At 44.8% G+C, this 24,554-nt stretch overlaps 1 protein-coding gene and 1 pseudogene across 1 annotated transcript; one reads left to right on the forward strand and one right to left on the reverse strand.

The window, feature by feature from the left end:
* Positions 1-974: 974 nt before the first annotated feature.
* On the reverse strand, positions 975-22,583 carry TRIM27 (tripartite motif containing 27). The gene is made up of 8 exons (XM_002816596.5): positions 21,230-22,583; positions 19,909-20,004; positions 18,028-18,258; positions 9,688-9,710; positions 6,961-7,076; positions 6,797-6,829; positions 5,232-5,258; positions 975-2,639 (listed from the first exon to the last, which is right to left on the reverse strand). Exons 1-8 carry the CDS (start codon positions 21,647-21,649, stop codon positions 2,044-2,046), a joined length of 1,542 nt encoding a protein of 513 aa, XP_002816642.1. The 5' UTR covers positions 21,650-22,583; the 3' UTR covers positions 975-2,043.
* Positions 13,642-13,741, forward strand: LOC112134005 (U6 spliceosomal RNA; annotated as a pseudogene).
* Positions 22,584-24,554: the final 1,971 nt, after the last annotated feature.

Raw genomic sequence — 24,554 nt, forward strand, 5'->3', positions numbered from 1 at the left:
CCTGGCTCTGCTGCTTCCTAGCTGTGTACCTTGGATAAGTCATTTACCCTCTCTGCTGCAGTTTCTTTATCTGTAAAGTAAGACAATAGTACATACTTGATAAAGTTATCATGAGCATTAAAGAAGTTACTGTGCATAAAACTCTTCATATGATGTGCCAAGCACTGCTCTATGTTTGTTAGTAGTATTTATGTACCTGTATATATATTACCGTATACATTTAGATCTCAGAATATTCAGCAAAAGCTACTCTAGCCTCATGGAAGCTACTTTCTATAGCCCTGGTTCTATTATTTCCCTTAAAACCTGATGAATAAATGAAGAATTAGGACATGGTATCACCAACTCATAAACCTCAGCCATGGAACCCCAATGCCTGGCACAATACTACAAAAAGGACTTGAGAAAATACTTTCCTAGTAAAATTACAGGATTAACCAATGTAAGAACTGTAGGCAGGCTGGGCACAGTGGCTCACGCCTGTAATCCCAGCACTTTAGGAGGCCGAGGCGGGTGGATCACAAGGGTCAGGAGTTCAAGACCAGCCTGGCCAAGATGGTGAAACCCCGTCTCTACTAAAAATAAAAAATTAGCCGGGCGCGGTGGTAGGCGCCTGTAGTCCCAGCTACTCGGGAGGCTGAGGCAGGAGAATCGCTTGAACCTGGGAGGCAGAGGTTGCAGTGAGCCGAGATCATGCCACTGCACTCTAGCCTGGGCGACAGAGCAAGACTCCACCTCAAAAAAAAAAAAAAAGAACTGTAGGCTGTGAATGTCCAACACTACTTTCTTAGCACCACTAGAAAGTAGTGACATGGCACTGAGAAAGTGGTTTTATTTTCCAGTTGAAGTAAACTATTGGCCAGAGTGGGATTTTTGGACCCATATGGGAAAGCAACACCATTAACCATTTCCTCCCCACACGCATTCCAACATCTGAACCCAATCCTACCAACACCCAGAAAGCAACAACAATGTAAATATCCATATTCACTTTATTTTTAAACAGAGGGGCATGTACCCAAAGAGAAGCAGGACTGAGAACCATCACGGGGGCTTGCTCGAAGTGATCTGCCCCAGCCTTCTGACTTCAGAGTGTCTCATGATCCAATGGCCATGGGGATGGAGCTGCCCCTTGATAGTATGCACTTAAGAATGGTCAATTCCCTCTTCCCCCAAAGGAAATGGAGAAAAGGAGCCAAGAAGCCAATGAATCCCTGGAATATTGTCCCAGAATCCTTCCAGGGATGGTATACGACTGGCCACCTGTTCACAAATGTGACTGGTAAGGGATCTAGTAACAGAGGATGGAATTGGGCAGAATATTATCCTGGATGATACGCACCCAGCACTAGAATACACCTTTCATTAGAATGAAGAGAGCAGACAAAGCCCTCAGAAAAGATACAAAGGCAGAGACATTGATTAGAACATTATCTCATAACAGAGGTGGGGCCATTACCCACCATTATTGTAAAATAACTGTAACTAACCAAAACACATACAGGCTTCTTTAATGGAGTTAATAAAACTATGGCACATTGGGAATCAGGGGCAGAGGTACTGTTCCCAGTCGGAAAAACTGGGATAAAGGGAGCCATGCTGACAGGGCCTTGTTCCAGTCTAGGTTGTTAGAAAGGAGCCCTAGCCCAAAAATGACAGCAAATAGCCATAATCATTATGTGGGGCTGAACCAGAGGAAGCCAGGCTGAGCCAAGAAGCTGGAAGTATCTTGAATGGCTCTCCAAATCCAAAGATTATCCATACTCTTTATCCCTCCAGCAATGTGTAAAACCAGAAAGTGTGAAACACTGGAGGTGAACATCTGGTTTTTATTTCTAGGATATCTTGATACATCTCATTACATTTCACAATCTGCACGGGAAGGAAAAGGATGGTAGAGAACATGGACATCCTGTCTCCCACTGCAAGGGCGTGGAACATGGTAAGGATACCCAGCTGTGACAGGACGTGGCAAGGCAACAAGATGCCTTGTGCCTGGCATAGGATTACAGCCAACAGCCCTTTTGGCCTGAATTCACCTCCTCAAGGGGAGGTCTCCATGGAATGACCATGATTCCCAACATGGCCAGAAAACCCATCTATCCCACTCATGGGACAGATGATCAGAGGAGCTGCGCTTTTCCCTCCCGAGTAACTCAGACTGAAGTAGGGCCGGACAGGCCCACAAAAGGTAGCATGAGAGAAAGTGAAGGTGTGACACCTCTCTGTCACGTTGTAGAAGGAGACCTCACCAGCATCATAGTCCAAGAAAATCCCCACCCGCTGGAGCGGGGTCCGCAGGGGGAGGGCAGTCATTGGGGAGGTAAGAGCCCAATATTCTTTCCCATACCACAAAGACACTGCCCAGAATCCATTCTGGGGGGCTGAGGTTACTCCACCTTTTCTGCACACTGAGTCTTCACAGACACCTATGGTCCACTTGGCTTTATCTCCCACCTCTACCTCCCAATAATGTCTCCCAGCGATGAAGCACGGAGAGCCCAAGACACAGGGAAACAGATTGAACCTCTCGGGGTTGTCAGGCAGGTCCTGTTGGAGGTAACTGTACCGCACTTGCCGCAGATTATCAGAGAGGATCAGGCTGGGGTAGGCCGTGTCTGGGTCCAGAGTCACGTCCACTGCAGAGACACAAAGAGAGCCTATTTTAGAACACCCAGCGCCTTTCTACTACCTCCCCAAGAATAAGAGGTTCCCACTGGAGGTTGCACGTATTTTATTTAGAATATATTCTAAACTTCACATTTCAAAAATTACTGCTTGGATTAGCTGGTTACCAGAATACACTGAAAATACAGAATTTTAGCCCCGTATCTTTTCTTTCACATCTGAAGCCACAATATCCATTATGAACTGATTTTAAGAGATAGGGTCTTGCTCTGTTGCCTCGGCTGGAGCACAGTGGTATGGTCATAGTTCATTGTAACCCCAAACTCCTGGGCTCAGGTGATTCTCCCGCCTAAGACTCCCAACTAGCTGGGACCATAGGTGTGCACTACCACCCTGGCTAATTTTTAAAAATTTTTTGTAGAGATGAGGTCTTACTATGTTGCCCAGGATGGTCTCGAACTCTTGGCCTCAAGCAATCCTCCCACCTCAACTTCCCAAAGCAATGGGATTTCAGGCATGAGCCACTGTGCCTGGCAGATACGCTGAATTGAGGTTTTCTTACACGCTCATCATCCCTTATTCTGAAAACTCCAGGGGCCCCAAGTTTCACAGAATTCAGAATATTACAGGTTTTAGACACGCAGGGTCTGGTGCAGCATTCTATAATGAAGTATTAATAGATCTGCTGTGAGATCTATGAATGTTTACATAATGAAGGATAAAGACTCTAAACAGTACCACATAAATTCAGGTTTTGATGCTATAATTAATTTCCCACAAAATAATGAAAAAGGTTTTGGCTTTCAGAGATTTGGGATTTTAGAACTGTGGGTAAGGGACTGGGAACCTGTATCAGTATGCTTACTTTTTAAATCACTCTTTTAAAATTATTTTTTACTTTTTTTTTATTTTTTGAGATGAGGTCTCACTCTGTCACCCAGACTGTAGTACAGTGGCATAATCATGGCTCACTGCAGACTTCATCTCCCTGGCTCAAGCAGACTTCCCATTTCAGCCTTCCAAAGTGTTAGGACTACAGGTGTGAGCCACTACGCCCAGCCCAAATCACTCTTTTATCCATTCTGTAAGATCTTCACTCTGCACATCAAAGCTCTATTCATCTTCTTCTAATGTCCAGTCCAAGACACACATCCTCCAAGTTTTTCTTTACCTGCCCAGGCCATTACACTCTTCCTGTTCTGAAATCTAAAACTCTGTATGACCCATGTCATCTCCTCTGGCATTTAGTATTACAGCATCTTGCTATCATCAAGTGTTTTCCTGCTTCAAAAACACTGATAATGGGCTGGGTATGTGGCTCATGCCTGTAATCTCAGCACTTTGGGAAGCTGAGGCAAGAGGATTGCTTGCATACAGGAGTTTGAGACCCTGTCTCTACAAAAAATAAAAGCAAAAAAATTAGGCAAGCATGGTGGTGCATGCCTGTAATTCCAGCTACTCAGGAGGCTGGCTGAGGCAGGAGGATCACTTGAGCCCAGGAGTATGAGGCTGCAGCAAGCTATCACCATGCCACTGCACACCAGTCTGGGCAACAGAGAACCTGCCTCTAAAATGAATAATAAAAAATTTAAAAAATTAAAATAATAAATAAACAAATAAAAATACTGATACGTATTCTCTCATTTGCTCCTCACATTTTGTTCAGGAGGAAGAGTCCCAAACATTACCTCTCAGAAATTTAAGCCCACAAATTTTTACTCCCACAAAAGAAAGGCAACTGGTAGAGGTAACCAAGAACCCCAGAACCCTTGGTTCCTGGTTCAACAATCTGTCTACAACAGCTGCCTACCTTCTTCTTGTGTCATGGGTATACCTCCAACCAGACAATGTAAACCCATAAGAGTAGGATGACTTATGCTCTTCTGCTCCTCTAAAATACCCTTCACAATGTTAGGCAGTGTAGGATACAAGCAAAGTACTCATTTAATACTTGTTGAAATTAAATATGGATCAGAGCCACTGCACACCAAGGACTGCAGATCCACTGTATGTAGAGTCCTTCTCTTCATTTAGAGGACACTTCATAACAGAAGGTGACTGTGACTGTGGGACGAATACACCTTAGATTTGAGTACTTCTGCAATGTTAAATTTACCCAGGCTCTACAGTAGGGTGAAAGTGGTTGTGAGGGGGAAGGGGAGTTTCAAACTTTGCTCTGAGGCACAGTGATGGGATGACACAAGACTCCTAGACTTCCTCTAGCACTCAAGAGTAATAGTGGAGCTCAATCAGTCCTGCTTGTCACAAACCATGGTTTGACCCTGAAGCTGGGCAGGCAGAGCAGTGTACTAGTGTACCAGCTCTGTTCTACTTTTGGGAACTGCGGTTTCCACCCTATAATCCTTCTTTAACACCTGAGATTGATTTTACCCTATGGCTTCAGCTCTGAGGCATTTCAGGAGGCAAAGATACTGTTAACACATAGAAACAACTGAGGATTTTTGTGCTTGTTGTGTATCATCTTTATACATGTAACCTAAAGAATCCAAATCTAAGCAATTTCCAAATCACTCATAACGGTAGTTAGGTTCACAAGGATTTTTACTCCTTACCCTAATATGGTTTTGTCTCTCATCACCTACCTGAGTATAACTGAGCCTCTCTTAATTCTGAAAGAATAAAAGAGAAAAGTTATGGAAGTCATGAGGGTTTCCAGGAAATACATAACTGAGGGGGCTTTGGTTAGTCATCATAAAGCAGTGGTCTCCACTAGAAACCCCAGAACCTCTGTTGTCAGTCATGCACTGATTTTTTCATATGATGTATGGCTCTATCGTTCAACCAAAAGCTTTAGGGGGAGATGGACTGGGAATCTTAAGTACAGGGATAACCACATGCCTGAGACTGGTAGAATATGGGATCAAACTGAGCCAAGATCAAGAATTCCACCTTCCATTGAGTCAGCTGATTCTGCAGAGGGAAACGCGGTTCCAACCCCACATCACACATAACTTTTGAGTTGCATAAGTCATCTGTGTACAAGAGCTGAATGGCTCAAGTGACACTCACTGACACTCTGGGGTAAACATAACCATTCATTTATAAGGCACTTTATAGTTGAAACAGAATTTTTCACACATTATCCCACTAAGCCTTTTAAGTGGCAAGAAAAGAGCCAGATCAAGGAAAGTCATGCCTGAACTAACCACTTCTGGTATTATCCACTGTATTGAGTGGAGTTTCTCCCCATTTGTCTTGCTTGTAGAGGACATGTATCTGCTAGATCTATGTTGCTAGATGCCCCAAAAAGTATATATCTGAATAGATGCAATGCAAATAAGAACCCAGCATATACAAAATAGAAAATTATCAAAGATTGTGGGGGTTTCTAATTTCTAATAATTAAGAGAAGGGATTACCTACATATAAGGATTTCAGAATCCACCAGACTGCCCAGGAATTTTAGTATTCCTGGGTGGAATAATATATGGCCAACTCTTTACTGAATGTGGCTCGTGAGCAGAAAAATTTTAATTTGGAAAAGCTTCTCCAAATGCCTAGAACGATTTAATAAACATGAATATAGGACTTACTATGTGTCAGGTTCTATTCTAGAAGTGTTAGAAATGGTAACTAACCTTAATTCTTATACCTTAGGAGGTAAGAACTATTACTGTTGTTACAGATGAGGAAATTGCTTATTGAATCCTTACTAAGTGGTAGAGGCAGGCCCAGAACCCAGGCAGCCTGACTCCTGACTGCCTGCTCCTAACCATGTCCCTGGCGGTGCTGCCTGTCAGCGCTGCTCGATTCCTCCAGCCCGAGCTGGCACCTGTGCCCACAAGCAGTAGGAACTCAGTAAATTACAATGATAAACACTCTCAAGTGAAATGTATCCAAGGTAGTTTTTGTTCATTCTTTCCGAAGTAAACAATCAAATTAATTCTGGATTGATTAATTTTTGGATTGCTTATTTTTCTCCTCCATCAATGCAGATTGCGAATTGACTAAATACAGTTAACAGACTTCAAATTAGAACAAGAGGCTGTTAATTGAGAAAATTAATTAAGACCAAAGGGAAGATGTAAAATATCAGGGAAGGCTGGCCAATGGGTATCACCCTTATCCCATGTTTCCCACTTTCAGTGCAGATGTTCTTTTTTCCAAGCAACTTTACATCAAAAGCCCAGTAGGTAGATAAATTTACCTTGGATTTTCTCCATATCTGACTGCATTTTTTCTAAGAAAAGAAAACAAGAAAATATTCAGTTTGCATCCCACTATCTGGCTGGAAAATTATCCTTTCATCAGGCAATATGCAGATACTCAGTATAAATCCATTTCCCCTCATGACACCTCTCCTCACATTACCTGTGAACTGCTTTAGACTCTCCGTCAAGAATAGACATTTTTGGGCAAAAATGTGGATTTTCTCTTGCAAATCTGGAGGTGTGATCCAAGGTTCAGGAATCCTGATTCTTTCAGCCCTAAATTTAAAAAACATGAGTAAATTTTTTTTTTTTTTGAGATGGAGTTTCGCTCTTGTTGCCCAGGCTGGAGTGCAATGGTGCCATCTCGGCCCACCACAACCTCCGCCTCCCAGGTTCAAGCAATTCTCCTGCCTCAGCCTCCTGAGTAGCTGGGATTACAGGCATGCGCCACCATACCCAACTAATTTTGTGTTTTTAGTAGCGATGGGGTTTCTCCATATTGGTCAGGCTGGTCTCGAACTCCTGACCTCAGGTGATCCTCCCGCCTCGGCCTCCCAAAGTGCTGGGATTACAGGCGTGAGCCACCGCGTCCGGCCCAAGTAAATTCTTTTTCCCAAGTCCATGACCTTCCAGGAACTAGGACAGGGGCTAAGCTACACTGTCTAGCGTACATGGACAGTCTTTAAAATCAGCCACTACAGCTTTTCCCACCTTCTCTTCCTGAGCTATGATCCTCTAGACCAAATAGGATAGATACTGTACTCATTCTCATACACCCCAAAGCACCTAGCTCACAGCTTTTCAAATACTAAGTACTCAAAAAGGTTTACTGAATTACATATGAGGCTGACTTTGCCAGAAAGCACTAGATTCCATTACAGTCCTTGATATTTATGGTGAGCAATTAATCCGAATTCTCAGGTTCCCAAATATGGAAAGAATGACATGTTCAGATAGAAAGGCACTGTGGGGGACAATACCCAATTCCCTAGCCCTGCAAGGGTGTCTATAGCAAAGACTGCCAGTTGCCTATCCAATACCCCTTCTGCCATCTTCTGCCTTTTATGGCTGGCTCACAGCTGCCCAGTCCCTCATAGCTAGATGTGACCTTGTGACTAAGTTCTGGCCTATGAGAGGTAAGATGTATCTCATGGTGTTTTGAGAAGTCTACTTAAAAAAGTAACATGACCGGGAACAGTGGCTCATGCCTGCAATCCCAACACTTTTGGAGGCCAAGGTGGGAGAATTGCTTTGAGGCTAGGAGTTCAAGACCAGCCTGGGCAACATGGTGAGACCCTGCCTCTACAAAAAAGAAAAATGGAAAAAAAAAAAAAAAAAGAAGAAAAAAAGGTAATGTGATGTGACTTATATCCTTCTTCTTGGTTGGCATTCTACCAGCTATCGTGGACTATATGAGGACCATACCTCAGGGATGGTAGAACAGTGAATGGGAAGACACCTGAGTCTCTGAGGATCACTGGAGTTACCATACTAGCCACAGACTACCTACCTGCACATTTCTTACTTTTTTTTTTTTTTGAGATGGAGTCAGGCTCTGTCACCCAGGCTGGAGTGCAGTAGCATGATCTCAGCTCACTGCAACCTCCGCCACAAGAGTTTGAGCAATTCTCCTGCCTCAACCTCCCAAGTAGCTGGGATTACAGGCATGCACCACCACACCCAGCTAATTTTTGTATTTTTAGTAGAAACGGGGTTTCACCATGTTGGTCAGGCTGGTCTCGAACTCCTGACCTCAGGTGATCCACCTACCTTGGCCTCCCAAAATGCTGGGATTACAGGTGTGAGCCACCGCACGCACCTGCACATTTTTTTTATTATGTTTAAGCCTTAAGCCAATAAAATTTTGGGTTTCCTATCTTATATAGCCAAATTCAATCCTTAATGTCACAAACTGCTAGGGTCTGAGGCAGCTAACTCTGTATGTTAGGTCAGAGCTAGACTGGCATCACAAAGTATCAGGTAACAGTATTATTTGCTTGGGTCATCTGGCTGGGACTGGTATGAACTCCACCTTATCTCCATCCTAGGGTCCCTCAGGAACCTCAATTCCATCAACATGATTCTACCAACATAGGCCTCCCAGCCAAACTGCCCCATCTATAAGGACCTCCCTAATCTCCTTAAATGCTCCCACATAGTCAAGCTGCATTTTGCTTTAGAAGGTTTTCACCATTCAGGGTCTTAATCACCTTCACAGTACAGCTTCCTCAAAGTCAGTTTCCACCCCTAAAGGCATTCTTGCACCAAACATGAGCTTCCCAAGGCCCATCCCACTTGCCTCGTCATCCATCCTGCAAAACAACTTTGCCCTGGCTTACTGCCCCCCTCCAAGCTCTCCCTCTTTGATTGTGTTCCAGCTGCCAGGGAGTTCTTCCTCACTTTTTTTTTTTTTTTTTGATGGAACATAGAGAAATAGCAAGAGTTAATAAGAGCCAGAATCCAGGTGGCTCATCAGTAATTATGTAAATCCAGGCCAGTCACACCTTTCTTAGGCTTTACTTCCCCCATTATAGAAAAAAAAAATGAGATAATGAAGGCGGAAAGGATTCTGAAATGTATAGGAAGCAAGACATAAACTACCCTTATATTCAGCCCAGGTCCCTGTAAGGCCACACCCTCTCCATGGAAGTGTCCTCATACCCCTAATCCACCAGCAGCCTCCCACGTGAACCCCCTACTTCCTGAATTTTACTGAGTAGAGCTGTGGTTCATCTAATTCTTTGTATACTAGTGACTCTCTTCAGGGATATGTGTCAATTTGATAAGATGTCCATCCTCAGGCTCAGGGCTCCTTTCAGGATTTACAAATGTGAAGGAGACAGTCTTCTCATATTTGATTTAACACTAGGGAAATAGAAAACTATACCTGCTCAATGTGTCCCCAATGTCCTGCAAGAGAAAGGAAAAAAAATAACCATGAGAAGTCATTTATAACTTCAGTTTTCTTTCACAGATGTTTGTTGAAAAACCAACTACAGACTGGCTCTCATGGGAGAAATTAGGGAGAAAAGGATCACTGGAACATAACTCAGTGTTGAGGAGCTAAAAGGCAGGCAAAGGAAAATGGGATGCATACTATTTGCTATACCAGCATTTCCCATACCCTCCTTCAGTACCCACCATTCACTGGTCAAGGACCTCAGGATTTCAAATTTACTAACTCAAGCATCCTATGATTGGACGTCAAGCTTGCCTACCTGTCCAGCTTGCTTTCTTTTTATTATGAAATAATTTCAAATACACAGAAAAGCTGTTAGTACAAAGAACTCTAGTATACTCTTTTTTTTTTTTTTTTTTGAGACGGAGTCTCGCTCTATGTAGCCCAGGCTGCAGTGCAATGGCACGATCCTGGCTCACTGCAACCTCTGCCACCTGGGTTCGAGCAATTCTCCTGCCTCAGCCTCCTGAGTAGCTGGGACTACAGGTGTCTGCCACCACGCCCGGCTAATTGTTGTGTTTTTAGCACAGACAGCGTTTCGCCATGTTGGCCAGGATGGTCTTGAACTCCTGACCTCAGGTGATCTACCCACCTCGGCCTCTCAAAGTGCTGGGATTACAAGTGTGAGCCAGCGGTGGCCTCTCCCTTCTTTCATACACAAAAAGTAGCATACTCTTGTCAGGCGCGGTGGCTCACGCCTGGGCAACAAGAGTGAAACTCTGTCTCAGGAAAAAAAAAAAAGGAGCATACTCTCTATTTTACATTTTTATTTTCCACAAAGCAATATACACTGAAAACCACTCCATATCAGTTCATAGGTATCATTCTTTTCCTTTTTTTTAACTTGGATAGTATTCCATAGTATATATGTGCACAATTAACTAAAACAATCTTGTAGGTTTCGAAGTCAGACTATTTCCCGTATTTTGCAATTATAAAAATGTTGCAGCAAGTTATCTTGTGCATATGTATTTTCAAATATATTTTAATACTTAGTTATATCTTCAAAGTAAATTCTTAGATTTTTAAAATTTTTTATTGATACGTAACAGACATACATATTTTGGGGGTACATGTGATAATTTAACACATTCATAATTTGTAAAGAAATCAGTGTATTGGGATATCCATCACATTGTAAGTATTTGCCTTTTCTTTATGCAACAAGCATTGCAATTATTCTCCTCTAGTCACTTTGGAATATAAAATAAGCCAGGCGCAGTGGCTCACGCCTGTAATCCCAGCACTTTGGGAGGTCCAGGCGGGCGGATCACCCGAGGTCGGGAGTTTGGGACCAGACTGGCCAACATGGAGAAACCCCGTCTCTACTAAAAATACAAAATTAGCCGGGCGTGGTGGCATATGCCTGTAATCCCAGCTACTCGGGAGGCTGAGGCAGGAGAATCGCTTGAACCCGGGAGGCAGAGGTTGCGGTAAGCCGAGATCATGCCATTGTACTCCAGCCTGGACAACAAGAGTGAAACTCCGTCTCAAAAAAAAAAAATATATATATATATGTATGTATGTGCGTGTGTATATACATAGATATAATATATAATAGATTTGTAAACTACAGTCACCCTACTGACCTATCAAACACTAGGTTTTATTTCTTCTATCAAACTGTATATTTGTACCCATTAATCAATCTCTCATCTCTCCTCCCTCTACCCTTCCTAAAAAAATTATTTGTTAATTCTAACTGTGTGTATACATACACACACACACATACAGTTTTGTTAAATATTGAGAAACTCTCCTCCAAAAGGGTCATGATTTTGCATTCCCACCAGCCCACTGGCATATGAGTGTCTCTCCCACACTTCATTAACAGTGTATTAAGTTGAAAATTTTTGCTATTGTAACGAGTAAGAAATTGTATTTTAGTGTGGTTTTAGTTTGCATTTCTCTTATTATGTACAGCTGAGCATTTTTTCACGTTCACAAAGCAATTTATGTCTTTTGCAGCTTGTCTGTTTGTGCCTTTAACCCATTTTTCTCTAGAATTTTGGTGTCTTCTCTCGCAATACTTAAAAGGTCTTTTTATGTTAGAACTATCACTTGTGTTTGCGACATTTGTGGCAAATATTCAATTTTAATACCATCTTTTGACTGGTTACAATGTATGTGCGCTTTTTTCTTGTACTAATACCAACTGCTTTAATTATATAGGCTTTAAAATATGGTGTAATATCTAGTAGGGCCAGTTCTCCCTCAGAGCTCTTCTTTCACAGTGTAGCCTACCTAGTTTTTTTTTTTTTTTTTTAAGACAGAGTCTTGCTCTGTTGCCCAGGCTGGAGTGCAGTGGTGCAATCATAGCTCACTGCAGGCTCAACCTCTTGGGCTCTAGTGATCTATCCCAGCTTTTTTTTTTTTTTTTTTTTTGAGACAGAGTCTTGATCTGCCTCCCGGGCTGGAGTGCAATGGTGCGATCTCAGCTCACTGCAACTTCCACCTCCGGGTTCAAGAGATTCTCCTGCCTCAGCCTCCCAGGTAGCTGAGATTACAGGCATGTGCCACCACACCTGGCTAATTTTTGTATTTTTAATAGCAATGGGGTTTTGCCATGTTGGTCAGGCTGGTCTCAAACTCCTGACCTAAGGTGATCCACCTGCCTCGGCCTCCCAAAGTACTGGGATTACAGGTGTGAGTCACTGCACCCGGCCTATCCCATAAAAATAAGCACATAATAATATGTGCTTATTTTATATGTGCATATTATCATGTGCTTATTTTTCTATCTGAAGTTGACGGTCAATTTGTTTAGATCCAGAAAAAGAGCTTGTGGGTATTTTTATTGAAATTGCAAGGGTGGGAGGGGGGATGAGGGATAACAGATTACTTAATGGGTACAACGTACACTACCTGGGTGATGGTTACACTGAAATCCGAGACTTCACTACATAATATATCCGAGTAACAGAAAAAAAAAAGAAACAAACTGCATTTATGAATGTGAAGGACAACTTGCTTTCCCTGTCTTATCAAAGAATAAGTGATATCTCTTTATTTGTTCAAGTTTATTTTGTGTCTTTCAGGGATGTTTGAATGTTTTATAATTTTCTCCACATAGGTTTTTGTATATTTCTTATAAACTTATTTCCAGATATTTTATCACTTGTTTTTTTTTTTTTTGCAAATGGAAACAGCATGTTCTCTTCTAATATGTCTTCTAGTGGCTGCTATCTGGCATATGAAGGCTGCTGATTTCTGTATGTTAACTTCTTTCCCAATTTGTATACCTATAATTATTTTATTTAACTGAACTGGTTACAACCTTTAATGCAGTGTTAAATAGAGATAAATGATACTGGGCATCCGGCCTGTTTCTGACTTCAATGGGAATGCCTCCAGTATTGCCCCATTAAGTAATATTTATCCTGCTTTTCCAGTGACTTCCAACATAAACACTTTTTGATATTCATGGAGCCCCTCCTCCCTTACTGAGTCCATGACTTCTTTCTTTCTCTACTTTCCTCATCATCCACCTTCAGTTTCATGCTCCATCTGTTTAAAAAAAATTCTTAAAAAAAAAAAAAAGAAAGAAAAAGCTTTAGACCAGGCGCAGTAGCTCACGTCTATTATACCAGCACTTTGGGAGGCTAAGGTAGGCGGATCACCTGAGGTCAGGAGTTCAAGACCAGCCTGGCCAACATGGTGAAACCCCATCTCTACCAAAAATTCAAAAATTAGCTAGGTGTGGTGGTGTGTGCCTGTAATCCCAGCTACTCGGGAGGCTGAGGCAGGAGACTCACTCAGGAGGTGGAAGCTGCAGTGAGCTGAGATTGTGCCACTGCACTCTAGCCTGGGTAACAGAGTTAGACTTTGTCTCAAAAAAATAAAAAAATAAAAAAAAAGGTTTTAAAGCCTTAATTATGGTGCTTGCTTCAGCAGCAGATATCCTCAAATGGGAACCATGCACAGATTAGCATGGCTCCTGCACAAGGATAACACACAAATTTGTGAACCATTTCCTCCTTTTAATGTTCAATGTTCACAGCAGCACTATTCACAATAGCCAAAAGGTGCAAACAACCAAAATGCCCATTGACTGATGAATAAACAAAACATATTATATATCCATACAATGGAATATTATTCAGCCATAAAAAGAAATACTGAAACACATATATATATTTTTTCGTATATATATATTTTTTGAGACGGAGTCTCACTCTATTGCGTAGGCTGGTGTAAAATGGCGCTATCACTCTATTGCGTAGGCTGGAGTACAATGGCGCGATCTCGGCTCACTACAACCTCTGCCTCCCAGGTTCAAGTGATTGTCCTGCCTCAGCCTCCTGAGTAGCTGGGATTACAGGCATGCGCCACCACGCCTGGCTAATTTTTGTATTTTTAGTAGGGACGGGGTTTCACCATATTGGCCAGGCTGGTCTCGAACTCCTGACCTCATGATCTGCCCACCTCGGCCTCCTGAAGTGCTGGGATTACAGGCGTGAGCCACTGCGCCTGGCCAGTACTGAAACATATTACAATATGAATGAATCTTTAAAAAAGTATGTTAAGTGATAGGCCGGGCGTGGTGGCTCACACCTGTAATCCCAATACTTTGGGAGGCTGACGCGGGTGGATCACCTGAAGTCAGGAGTTTGAGACTAGCCTGACCAACATGGCAAAACCCCGTCTCTACTAAAAATACAAAATTAGCCAGGGGTGATGGCGCATGTCTGTAATACCAACTACTCGGAAGGCTGAGGCAGGAGAATCGCTTGAACCTGGGAGGCGGAGGTTGCGGTGAGCGGAGATCATGCCGTTACGCTCCAGCCTGGGCAACAAGAGTGAAACTCTGCCTCAAAAAAAAAAAAAAGTATGCTAAGTGAAGAAAAAGGCTACGTACTGTATGATTTCAATTATATCTAATATCTAGAATAGACTAATCCATAGAGCCAGGAGTCAGGGCTAGAAGGAAATGAGGAGTGATTGCTTAATAGTGTGAGGTTTCCTTTTGGGTGGTAAAAGTGTTTTAGATCCAGACAGTGGTTGATAATTGTACAACACTGTGGATTTACTAAATGCTACTTTGTGCCATAGTTTTACACTTTAAAATGGTGAAATTTAGGTTACGTATATTTTACAATTAAAAAAATGAAGAAGGCTGGATGTGGTGGCTCACACCTGTAATCCTAGCATTTTGGGAGGCTGAGGCAGATGGACTGCTGGAGCCCAGGAGTTCAAGACCAGCCAAGGCAACATGGTAAAACTCCATCTCTACAAAAATTACAAAAATTAGCCAAGCATGGTGGTTTACGCCTGTAGTCCCAGCTACTTGGGAGGCTGAGGTAAGAGGATCATCTGAGCCTGGGAGGTCAAGGCTGCGGTGAGCCATGATCATGTCACCGCACTCCGGCCTGGGTTTCAGAGTGAGACCCTGTCTCAAACAACAATAATAAAAACTAAGGAAAAAAAACCCTCAAGTCCATCTTGCAAAACCCCAATCCTGGATGAGACTGACCATCTGCTTACTCAGTGCCCACGCCAGAGCAGTCAATATTTGAGAAAGCAAAGGTGATAAGAAAGTTACACGACAGTGGCTGGGCACGGTGGCTCGCACCTGTAATCCCAGCACTTTGGGAGGCCGAGGCAGAAGGATCACCTGAGGTCAGGAGTTCAGGACCAGCCTGGCCAACATGGTGAAACTCCGCCTCTATAAAAAATACAAAAATTAGCTGGGCGTGGTGGCACATGCCTGTAATCCCAGCTACTTGGGAGACTGAGGCAGGAGAATTGCTTGAACTTGGGAGGGGGATGTTGCAGTGAGCCAAGATTGCACCACTGCACTCCAGCCTGGGCAACAGAGCAAGAGTATGTCTCAAAAAATAAAAAAAAGAAAGTTACACAACAGGGCAGAATGGTTACGCTATAAATAGATGTTCACTGACCAAATACTCCTACTAGTTCTCGCAAACCAACTGTCTTTCCCATACTCTGAAACAATCATTTCTTCCCATACAACAAAACAGAAGACTCTCTGACACTAATTCCTGGCATATGTACTTTAGTTCTCATTTCCACCTGCCTTCTCAGGAACCACACATTGCTGATCAGTACATGGTTTCTTTCTTCCTTTTTCTTTTTTTTTTTTTTGGAGACAGGGTTTCGCTCATCGCCCAGGCTGGAGTGCAATGGCGCAATCTCGGCTCACTGCAACCATCGTCTCCCTGGTTCAAGCGATTCTCCTGCCTCAGCCTCCCGAGTAGCTGGGATTACAAGCATGCGCCATCACACCCGGCTAATTTTGTATTTTTAGTAGAGATGGGGTTTCTCCACGTTGGTCAGGCTGCTCTCGATCTCCCGACCTCAGGTGATCTGCCCACCTCGGCCTCCCAAAGTGCTGGGATTACAGGCATGAGCCACCATGCCTGGCCAGTATATGGTTTCTTGTGGCTTCAGTGTTCTCCCCACCTACAAACCTTACAACATAGACTCCTTTCCATACGTATCTTGAAAATATGTCTAACTTCTAGTTTCTTTAATCAACCCCTCCAGATAAAACTCCATAATCCTGTCTCGTCTCTAAGTATTTTATTACATCCCCTTAACAGTTGTACTTGAAATAGTCATCTACTTCTGTAGTCTCCATTCACCTGACCTAGTCACTACTCAACTCCCCCTAATGTGGCTCCTGCCCCAATTATTCCATTGTGATAGTTCTACCTAAGGTCACCAATGATGGTCATGTTATTGAATCAAATGGGTATCACCTTTGATATTATTTGACCTCAACTGCATTACTATGTTGCCCACTCCCTCCTTGCTTAGTCTCAAAAATAAAAAAAAAAAAGAAGAAAAAAAGAAATACATTTTTCTGATTTTTACCATTTAAAAATGGAAACTGGCCAGGCGCCGTGGCTCACACCTGTAATCCCAACACTTTGGGAGGCCGAGGAGGGCAGATCACGAGGTCAGGAGTTCGAGACCAGCCTGACCAATATGGTGAAACCCCGTCTCTACTAAAAATACAAAAATTAGCCGGGCATGGTGGCGTGTGCCTGTAATCTCAGCTACTCAGGAGACTGAGGCAGGAGAATCGCTTGAACCCAGGAGGCGGAGTTTGCAGTGAGCCGAGATCGCACCACTGCACTCCAGCCTGGGCAACAGAGCAAGACTCAATCTCAAAATAAATAAATAATATTAAATTTAAATTAAAATGTAAAAACCATACTTATTGCCCAGGACATACAAAAACAGCGGATGGACCATAATTTGCTGACCCTTGCCCTATGCCATCATCCATTTTTATTTTTATTTTTTATTATTTATTTAATTTTTTGAGACAGAGTCTCGCTCTGTTGCCCAGGTTGGAGTGCAGTGGCACGATCTTGGCTCACTGCAACCTCCTCCTCCTGGTTTCGGGCAATTCCTTGCCTCAGCCTCCCGCGTAGCTAGGACTACAGGCACACCGCCATGCCTGGCTAATTTTTGTATTTTTAGTAGAGACGAGGTTTCCCCAACTTGGCCAGGCTGGTCTTGAACTCCTAGACCTTGTGATCCACCCGCCTCGGGCTCTAAGTGCTGGGATTACAGGTGTGAGCCACCACACCTCGCCCGCCATCATCCATTTTTAATGGCTTTTATCAAATACCTATAAGAACTGTCTGATCGCCACACTAAAATATAATTCAGGAAAGCTTATTTGGCACTTAATCCCAGTGCCTAGAATAGTGCCTGACACAAAGCAAATAATTAATATGCACTGAATGAGCAAACGACAGACAGGCATTAGTTCATTTCCTGTAGTCTTGCTGGGGTAGGTCTGCTGCAGCTTTATCACCTGCTTTACCAAGGTTAAATCACAGGACTGCTCAGGTAACCTAACCACTCCTGTTCAAGTGCTCATTGTTTTGTGGCTACAGTAATACATTAAAACTACAGGATACTGGAGTGAGGAGAGTCTTTGAATGACATGTGGTCTAAGCCCCTCATTATTGAACAAATGAGGTCACTGAGGCCCAAAAAGGTTGAGAGCCTTGCCTGTAATCAGACCACTTGTCAGTGCTGGGTAGGCACAAGCACCAGGTCTTCTTCTTGCCATTTCTATGAGACAACGCAATTGACTAATTCAAGTTGTGTGAACCAGAACTTCTAGTTTACACAGTTTCCTTCCAAGGTGCACAATATAGAGTTTGGCAAGCTCTTGCTATTCCTGCAGAGTTAAAAAGAAGACGGGGGTCCTGGATACTACTTGGCAAAGGAGAAGGGAGGATATTTTCAGTGGGTGCTGCTCTGGCAGGGCTCTGCAAGCCTTACCTGCAGGAGCTCCCTGGTGGGCTGCTGCTGCTTCTCTTCTAGCTGAGCGATCAGGCTGCTGAGGTGGGAGATGTTGCAAGAGAACTGGGTGATGGCACCATTGATGCTATTGTAGATGGCCAAGTCTAGCTCCTCAAGGCGGGCCAGGAGGCGATACTCATGCTCCTTTAAGGAGTGATACAGCTGCTCAAACTCCCAAACAATCTTCTCCCTCTCCATCTGCGTTAGGCTCTATGCAGATGACAGGGAAAGGCAGTAAAGAGAAAAATGGCTCATTTCTAGGGCCTTCATAGTTCTCCTGTGACCACGTACCCCAAGACCCCATTATGGATTAAAACAAGCACAGTGCTAACTCATTATTTCCAGACTTTACTGACTGGATATATAATGCCCAGGAACTGAATTACCCCAGTGATTATTAAGACATAGTCCCTGTTCTCAAGTAACTCAGAGAAGTGAGTCAGGTTCATGTGATATACATAGTCATGGATGGATAATTAAAGATAGGGTGACAGCCTGCAATGAAAGAAACTGGTACCATCTTCACAGAAGCAATTTCACACAATGTTCATGTGATGAATAAGAGTTCACCACATAGGCAATGAGCGGGAAGCCTTTCCAGGCAGAAGAAATGGCACAGGCAAAAGAGTGGGGAGAGAAAGCAAATGGTGCTATCTGGTTGGAGCACACGAGTGTTGAGGGAAGGGACCAGAAAAGGTAAGGCCTTGTCATGCCTGGCCTGGGAGGCTGGGGGTAAGGACTCTATCCCAACTGGGAAGCATGGAAGATTGTCACACAGGAAAGTGACAGGGTCAGATATGTGCCCTATGGAGGATGGAACAACCAATAACAGTTTCCTTGCCCAATTTCCCTGGGCTCTTCATTTGTAATCCATACCCACTGTCTGTCCTTCACGGGTGTTCACCAACTGCTGTCTCTAGCTTTGGGTAGGAGGGGGAGAGGTGCTCTCCCCACGATTCCCTCTTGGCGCTGATTTGTTTGCCATAATTTACTGTCCTTGGTTCTTCACCCAACCCCCACCACCAACAGGACTCTATTATAAACTTTTGTTCTAAACAAGGAGCCAGGCTGGGCGCGGTGGCTCACGTCTGTAATCCCAGCACTTTGGGAGGCTGAGGTGGGCGGATCACCTGAGGTCGGGAGTTCAAGACCAGCCTAACCAAAATGGAGAAACACCACCTCTACTAAAAATACAAAAATTAGCTGAGTCTGTTGGCGTATGCCTGTAGCCTCAGCTACCTGGGAGGCTGAGGTGGGAGAATCGCTTGAACTGGGAGGCAGAGGTTGCAGTGAACCGAAACCTTGCCATTGCACTCCAGCCTGGGTGACAGTGAGACCCTGTCTATAAATAAGAAAAAAAATTCCCATATACCCCTAATATAAATTAACACATCAGCCACTTGTTGAGGCCTTGAGAGACTGGAGGAAGAGGGCAGAATAAAAAATTCAGAATTAAAGCATTGTTAAGAAAGGAGAATAAGCCAAAGAGAAGCAACAGTGGGGATTACACAAATCCACTATTAGCAACTGTCTGCAGAATGGTACCAACGCAAGCTAACTGTATCCAATAATTTTACCTATCTCAGCTTTGCCAAGGATCAACCTTGGTCTACGCAGTTAGCAGGTTAAAGTAAACTGACAGGTCTGATTTCCAAGGGTTCCAAACTTGGCTTCTCCATGCTTTCCCCAAAAGTAAGGGAATCTTAGTTCTCCGGGTGAGTTCCCACTGCCATGTGCGGTTGATCCACCTCTACCTACAAGTTCTGGGTGACATGCTGGACAAGTTTAAGGGAAGTAACATCAGCTCTACAGAAGAGGGGAGCACCAGCAGAACCAACTGTGAATTCCAACAACCCTTACCAAGAGCTCAGCTCGTGCCTGTTCCCCCTGGGCCCGACGTCTCTTCTTTAAATCTTTCACTCTTTTTAAATGGTCGAGCTGGTTCTGGATTTGCTCCTGAGAAAAGCAAAAGAGATGGGCAGTTCAAAATTAGGTAGACCTTAGCATCAGCATGGTACTTCTTATCATACATGGAGTCCACACACCTGATGCCGAGTCTCTAGTTGGCGCTTGTCCTTAGGCCACACTGCCACCCACAAAAGAAAGACTCAGGGCGCAGGGGCAAACAAGCCACTTCTTTGGCAATCTGTGTCTATCTTAGCAGCCTGTGGCTTCAACCACTCAGCTACCTCGTCAGGACTATTTGTGTCTATCTTAAACAATGAGTCATCTACCTGTCCGTGGTAGGATATTGCATGACTTAGCGGAACTGTGACTGGAGTAGGAGGCTTAGAGTTATGTTGTATTGTAGCTCTTCCACATAGGCACACTGTGAAAGTGACTTATTTCCCTCATGTGTGAAATGGGCAAACACCATCTTCCCAACCTACTCAAGAGTTCTCACCAGAGTGAGTGAAATAATATAGCTGAAAGGTCCATAAATGTTAAGCGATTGCACATGAATGTACTCATATTTAAACACGGACATAATTGTGTACGCATTCCTGAAGCCCTCAACATACAGAAAATACACAGTATCATGGACTCCTTGAAGGTCACCTTACAACTGTTTTATATGTAATACTATGTTTCCACGTTTCTGTTTAGCTGTGCCAGTTCACAAAGGGCTCTGTGAGTCACATGATTCCACAATATTCCTCATAACTGTGTTATCTCCTGAGTCTCAGAGTGGTTAAGTGACTTACTCCAGCAGCGAAAAGCTGTTCTGTGAGTTTCTAGACCAGGACGGATTGCAGGAAAGTGCTGGGGAAATGCTTATAGACTAAGGAATGGGCACAAGTCAGTTAACGTCCAACTGCGTTTTGGTCTGAGAGCTGATGGGAGTAAGAGTGTCTGCAGCTTGTCGATGTGTACGCGGTTTTATGCACTTCTTTATACTGTCAAAAGGATGTCTCCGTGTACAATGTGTCCGTGAGACAGGAAACATGGGGGTAAACAGAGAAAAGAGAGTGGGGGTGGGGACACTCCTGGCTTCCTCGCCAGCTACAGGTTTTCCTCCAAATCTGAGTGCTGAGGCTCTGGAGCGGACAGAGAGGAAATGACGGCTGTGAACCACACGTCCGGCTCAGCCATTTTCTAGGCGGAAAAAGGGAAGCCCCTTTGGCTCTCTCCTCCCTTTGTCCGACTCGCGCTCCCGCCCTCCCGGGATCCGCGCCCTCACCTTGAAGCCCTCCACCGCCTCCTCGAGCGGCAGCACGCTGTGCCCGCGGTGCTCGCGGGAGCGGTCGCACACCACGCAGATGGGCATCTGGTCCTCCTCGCAGTACAGCTTCAGGGGCTCGCGGTGCTTCTCGCACACGCCCATCTCGCCGCCGGGCCCCGACGGCCGCTCGGTGCGCAGCTGCTTCACCAGTTGGGTCACGTTGGCCAGATGCCGGTTGGGCCGCATGTGCCTCTGCGGGAAGGTCTCCCGGCACTGCGGGCACGACACGTTAGTCTCTGCCGTGCCCCAGCAGCGGGCGAGGCACGCGCAACAGATGTTATGGCCGCAGTCGAGCATCATGGGCTCTGCGAAGTACTGCAGGCACACGGGGCAGGTGGTCTCCTGCTGCAGGCACTCGGCCACGCTCCCGGAGGCCATGGCGCCGGCCTGCGGGGGCGCACGGGCATGGGCCCCGGCGCCGAGCTCTGCACGGAGCCCAACTCTCCGGCGCTCTCTCCGGTTCGCTGTTCCTGAGAGGCACCGGGCGGACGGAGGGCGGCGCCTCCCGGGCCCGTATCCCAGACGCGCCCGCGCACCGAAGGCTTGGAGTGGCCGGGCCGCTTCCTGCGCCTGTGCCCCCTAAGCGAGAGCGGGAATACGGCCGGCTCACCGAGGCTCGCGGCCACGCTAGTGGGGCAGGAACGGGTAGCCGAGGGTCAGGGTCCCAGGGCCAGGCGGGCAAAGCGCGCAAGACAACGTGGCCGCGTCCGAGCGGATCCCGGCGGCCGCGTAAACCCCACCCCAGCGCGAGCGGAAGAGGCGGCTCGCGGGGGCGGGGCTTGGCCCGCGCTTCCAGCGAGTGACAAGATTTCGTGGCCTCGGGGCCTGAGCTGTTTCCTCTTGGAAAGGCCAAGGAGGCTCCGCCACTCTCCTTTGGGCGGGTCACGCCGAAGCTCTAGCCTAGGGCACTGGTCGCAAGAGCAGATGGTGCCACACGCTCCGGGCCTACAAACTTCAGCGGCTGCTGGGCCCGGGCCCCTAGTCTTTTGTCGGGTTTCCTCTTGGTGCCAGGTCTCAGCCCCTGCAAAAGAAAGCTGGCTTTGGCCGCGCGCAGTGGCTCACGCCTGTAATCCCAGCATTTGGGAGGCTAAGGCAGGTGGATCACGAGGTCAGGAGATCAGGACTATCCTGGCCAACATGGTAAAACCCCATCTCTACTAAAAATAGAAAAATTAGCCGGGCGTGGTGGCAGGCGCCGTAGTCTCAGCTACTCAGGAGGCTGAGGCAGCAGAATCGCTTGAACCCAGGAGGCGGAGGTTGCAGTGACCCGAGATCGCCACTGCACTCCAGCCTGCGGGACAGAGGGAGACTCTGTCTCAAAAAAAAAAAAAAAAAGAAACGAAAGAAAGAAAGCTGGCTTTGTATAGGTGCTGGGAAGCGCAAACACCTCGCCTCCCCAAGAGGCTGGAGGATGAGGAGAGTCATCGACTGAGCCCACCTGATAAGTGATGCCTTTTATTAAACAGCCCCATTTGTAGGCACTTGCAGTTTTGTTTAGAAAAAGAAAGGTTTAATTATCAGATGGTAACATTTCTGTGTGTCAATAACAAGCCCAGTTCTACCTCTCACTTGTGCCCAAGCAAGTTGGTTTACCATTCATTTACCTCAGTTTCTCCTCGTGTGAAATGGGGATGATAATTGTACCGCAGTAAGAAGTAGATTTCGTTACATCGTTTACTTTTTGAACCATAAGGTTGTTTATCCATTAAAATAGTATTAAAATGCCCACTACATAGGGTTGTTGTATTGAGTAGCAACTAAAAATTGCTTGCTCCTTTCTGAAGTATAGAGAGACTAAGAATCCTGCGGTGACCCAGGGTCTTGGAGTCCCACAATACTCATTGTCTTATCATCCAGTAGACCGCCAGCATTTTTATGTTGCTTTCTTATCCCTTACTTGGTGTTTCCTAGTTTTCTTTGAGATTTTCTCAATATTGTCTTGCTATCTGAGCAAGGCGGGCTTCTGCTTCCAGACCATCACTTTATTTTTATTTTATTTTTTCAAAGTGAAAGTAAGATTATTAAGAAAGTAAAGGAATAAAGAATGGCTACTCCGTAAGCAAAGCAGCCCACATCATCACTTTAGAGAGTTCCACTCTGGTCCTCTTCCCCATGGGACAAGAAGTCTGAGGGACTAAGTGGACTTGCCAACCCCAAACCCACATCCACCTTCTCAACCATATTCTGAGTACCCAGTCGTTCAAATTCCAGTCCCAAATAGCCTTAGACCATTTCCAGAAAAATGTAGAGTACTTGGGCCAGGCCACACCACAGTCTGGTCTTGGTTTGAGATTGGGTCAACAATGAAATTTGTAAGAATTAAAGGATATGTCTATTCTCATTTACTCCAAAAAGGACTAATAAGCAATACAGCGCAGAAATACGAGAGATATAGATAGGTAGATAAAGCTACCCTTCATCTTCTCCCTTACTTGGGGGATGCAAGCCTTGAGTTTGGCTTTGTTTTTCAGAATTTGTTGTGTTTATCTTACCAACCCTTTATTACCTCTGGAGGCAGGTGACCTGGGGGTAAAGAAAGGTAGAACAGGCAGGGTGTGGTGGCTTATGCCCGTAATCACATCACTTTGGGAGGCTGAGGCAGGCGGATCGCTTAAGCCCAGGAGTTCAAGACCAGCCTGACCAACATGGTGAAACCCTGTCTCTACCAAAAATACAAAAACTCGATGGGCAAGGTGGTGCACACCTGTAATCTCAACTACTCTGGAGACTGAGGCTGGAGAATCACTTGAGCCTGGGAGACAGAGGTTGCAGGGACCCGACATCAGGCCACTGCACTCCAGCCTGGGCAACAGAGCAAGACTCCGTTTCAAAAAAGAAAAAAAAAGGAAAAAATTTTAAAAAGGTAGAACAAAATAGATGAGTTGGGCAGAACAAGGTGGGAGTGGGGGAAAGGGAATATTTACATTTAGCAATCTCTAACAGTTTCCTTCCTTTTTTTTAATTTAAAAAAGTTACACCTGTATTTTTCTCAATAAATTTTGTAAGAAAAAAGAAATTTTAAGAGATAGGGTCTTACTATATTGCCTAGGCTAGTCAAGAACTCCTAGGCTCATGTGATCGTGACCCTCCCATCTCAGCCACCCAAAGTGAGGGGATTACAGGCAGAAGCCACCATGCCCAGCCCCCCTTCCTTGAGTGTTTCCTGTCTTCCCTTCATCATCTAGATTTCATGGAATTTTGATTTGCTTAATTTACCTGTTCATGTTAATTTCTATTACTAATCCTAACCTATATTATTGCACCAGTGTGTCAGTTTACAAGT

Source organism: Pongo abelii, chromosome 5 (assembly GCF_028885655.2).
Source record: "Pongo abelii isolate AG06213 chromosome 5, NHGRI_mPonAbe1-v2.0_pri, whole genome shotgun sequence".
Classification (NCBI taxonomy): Eukaryota; Metazoa; Chordata; class Mammalia; order Primates; family Hominidae; genus Pongo; species Pongo abelii.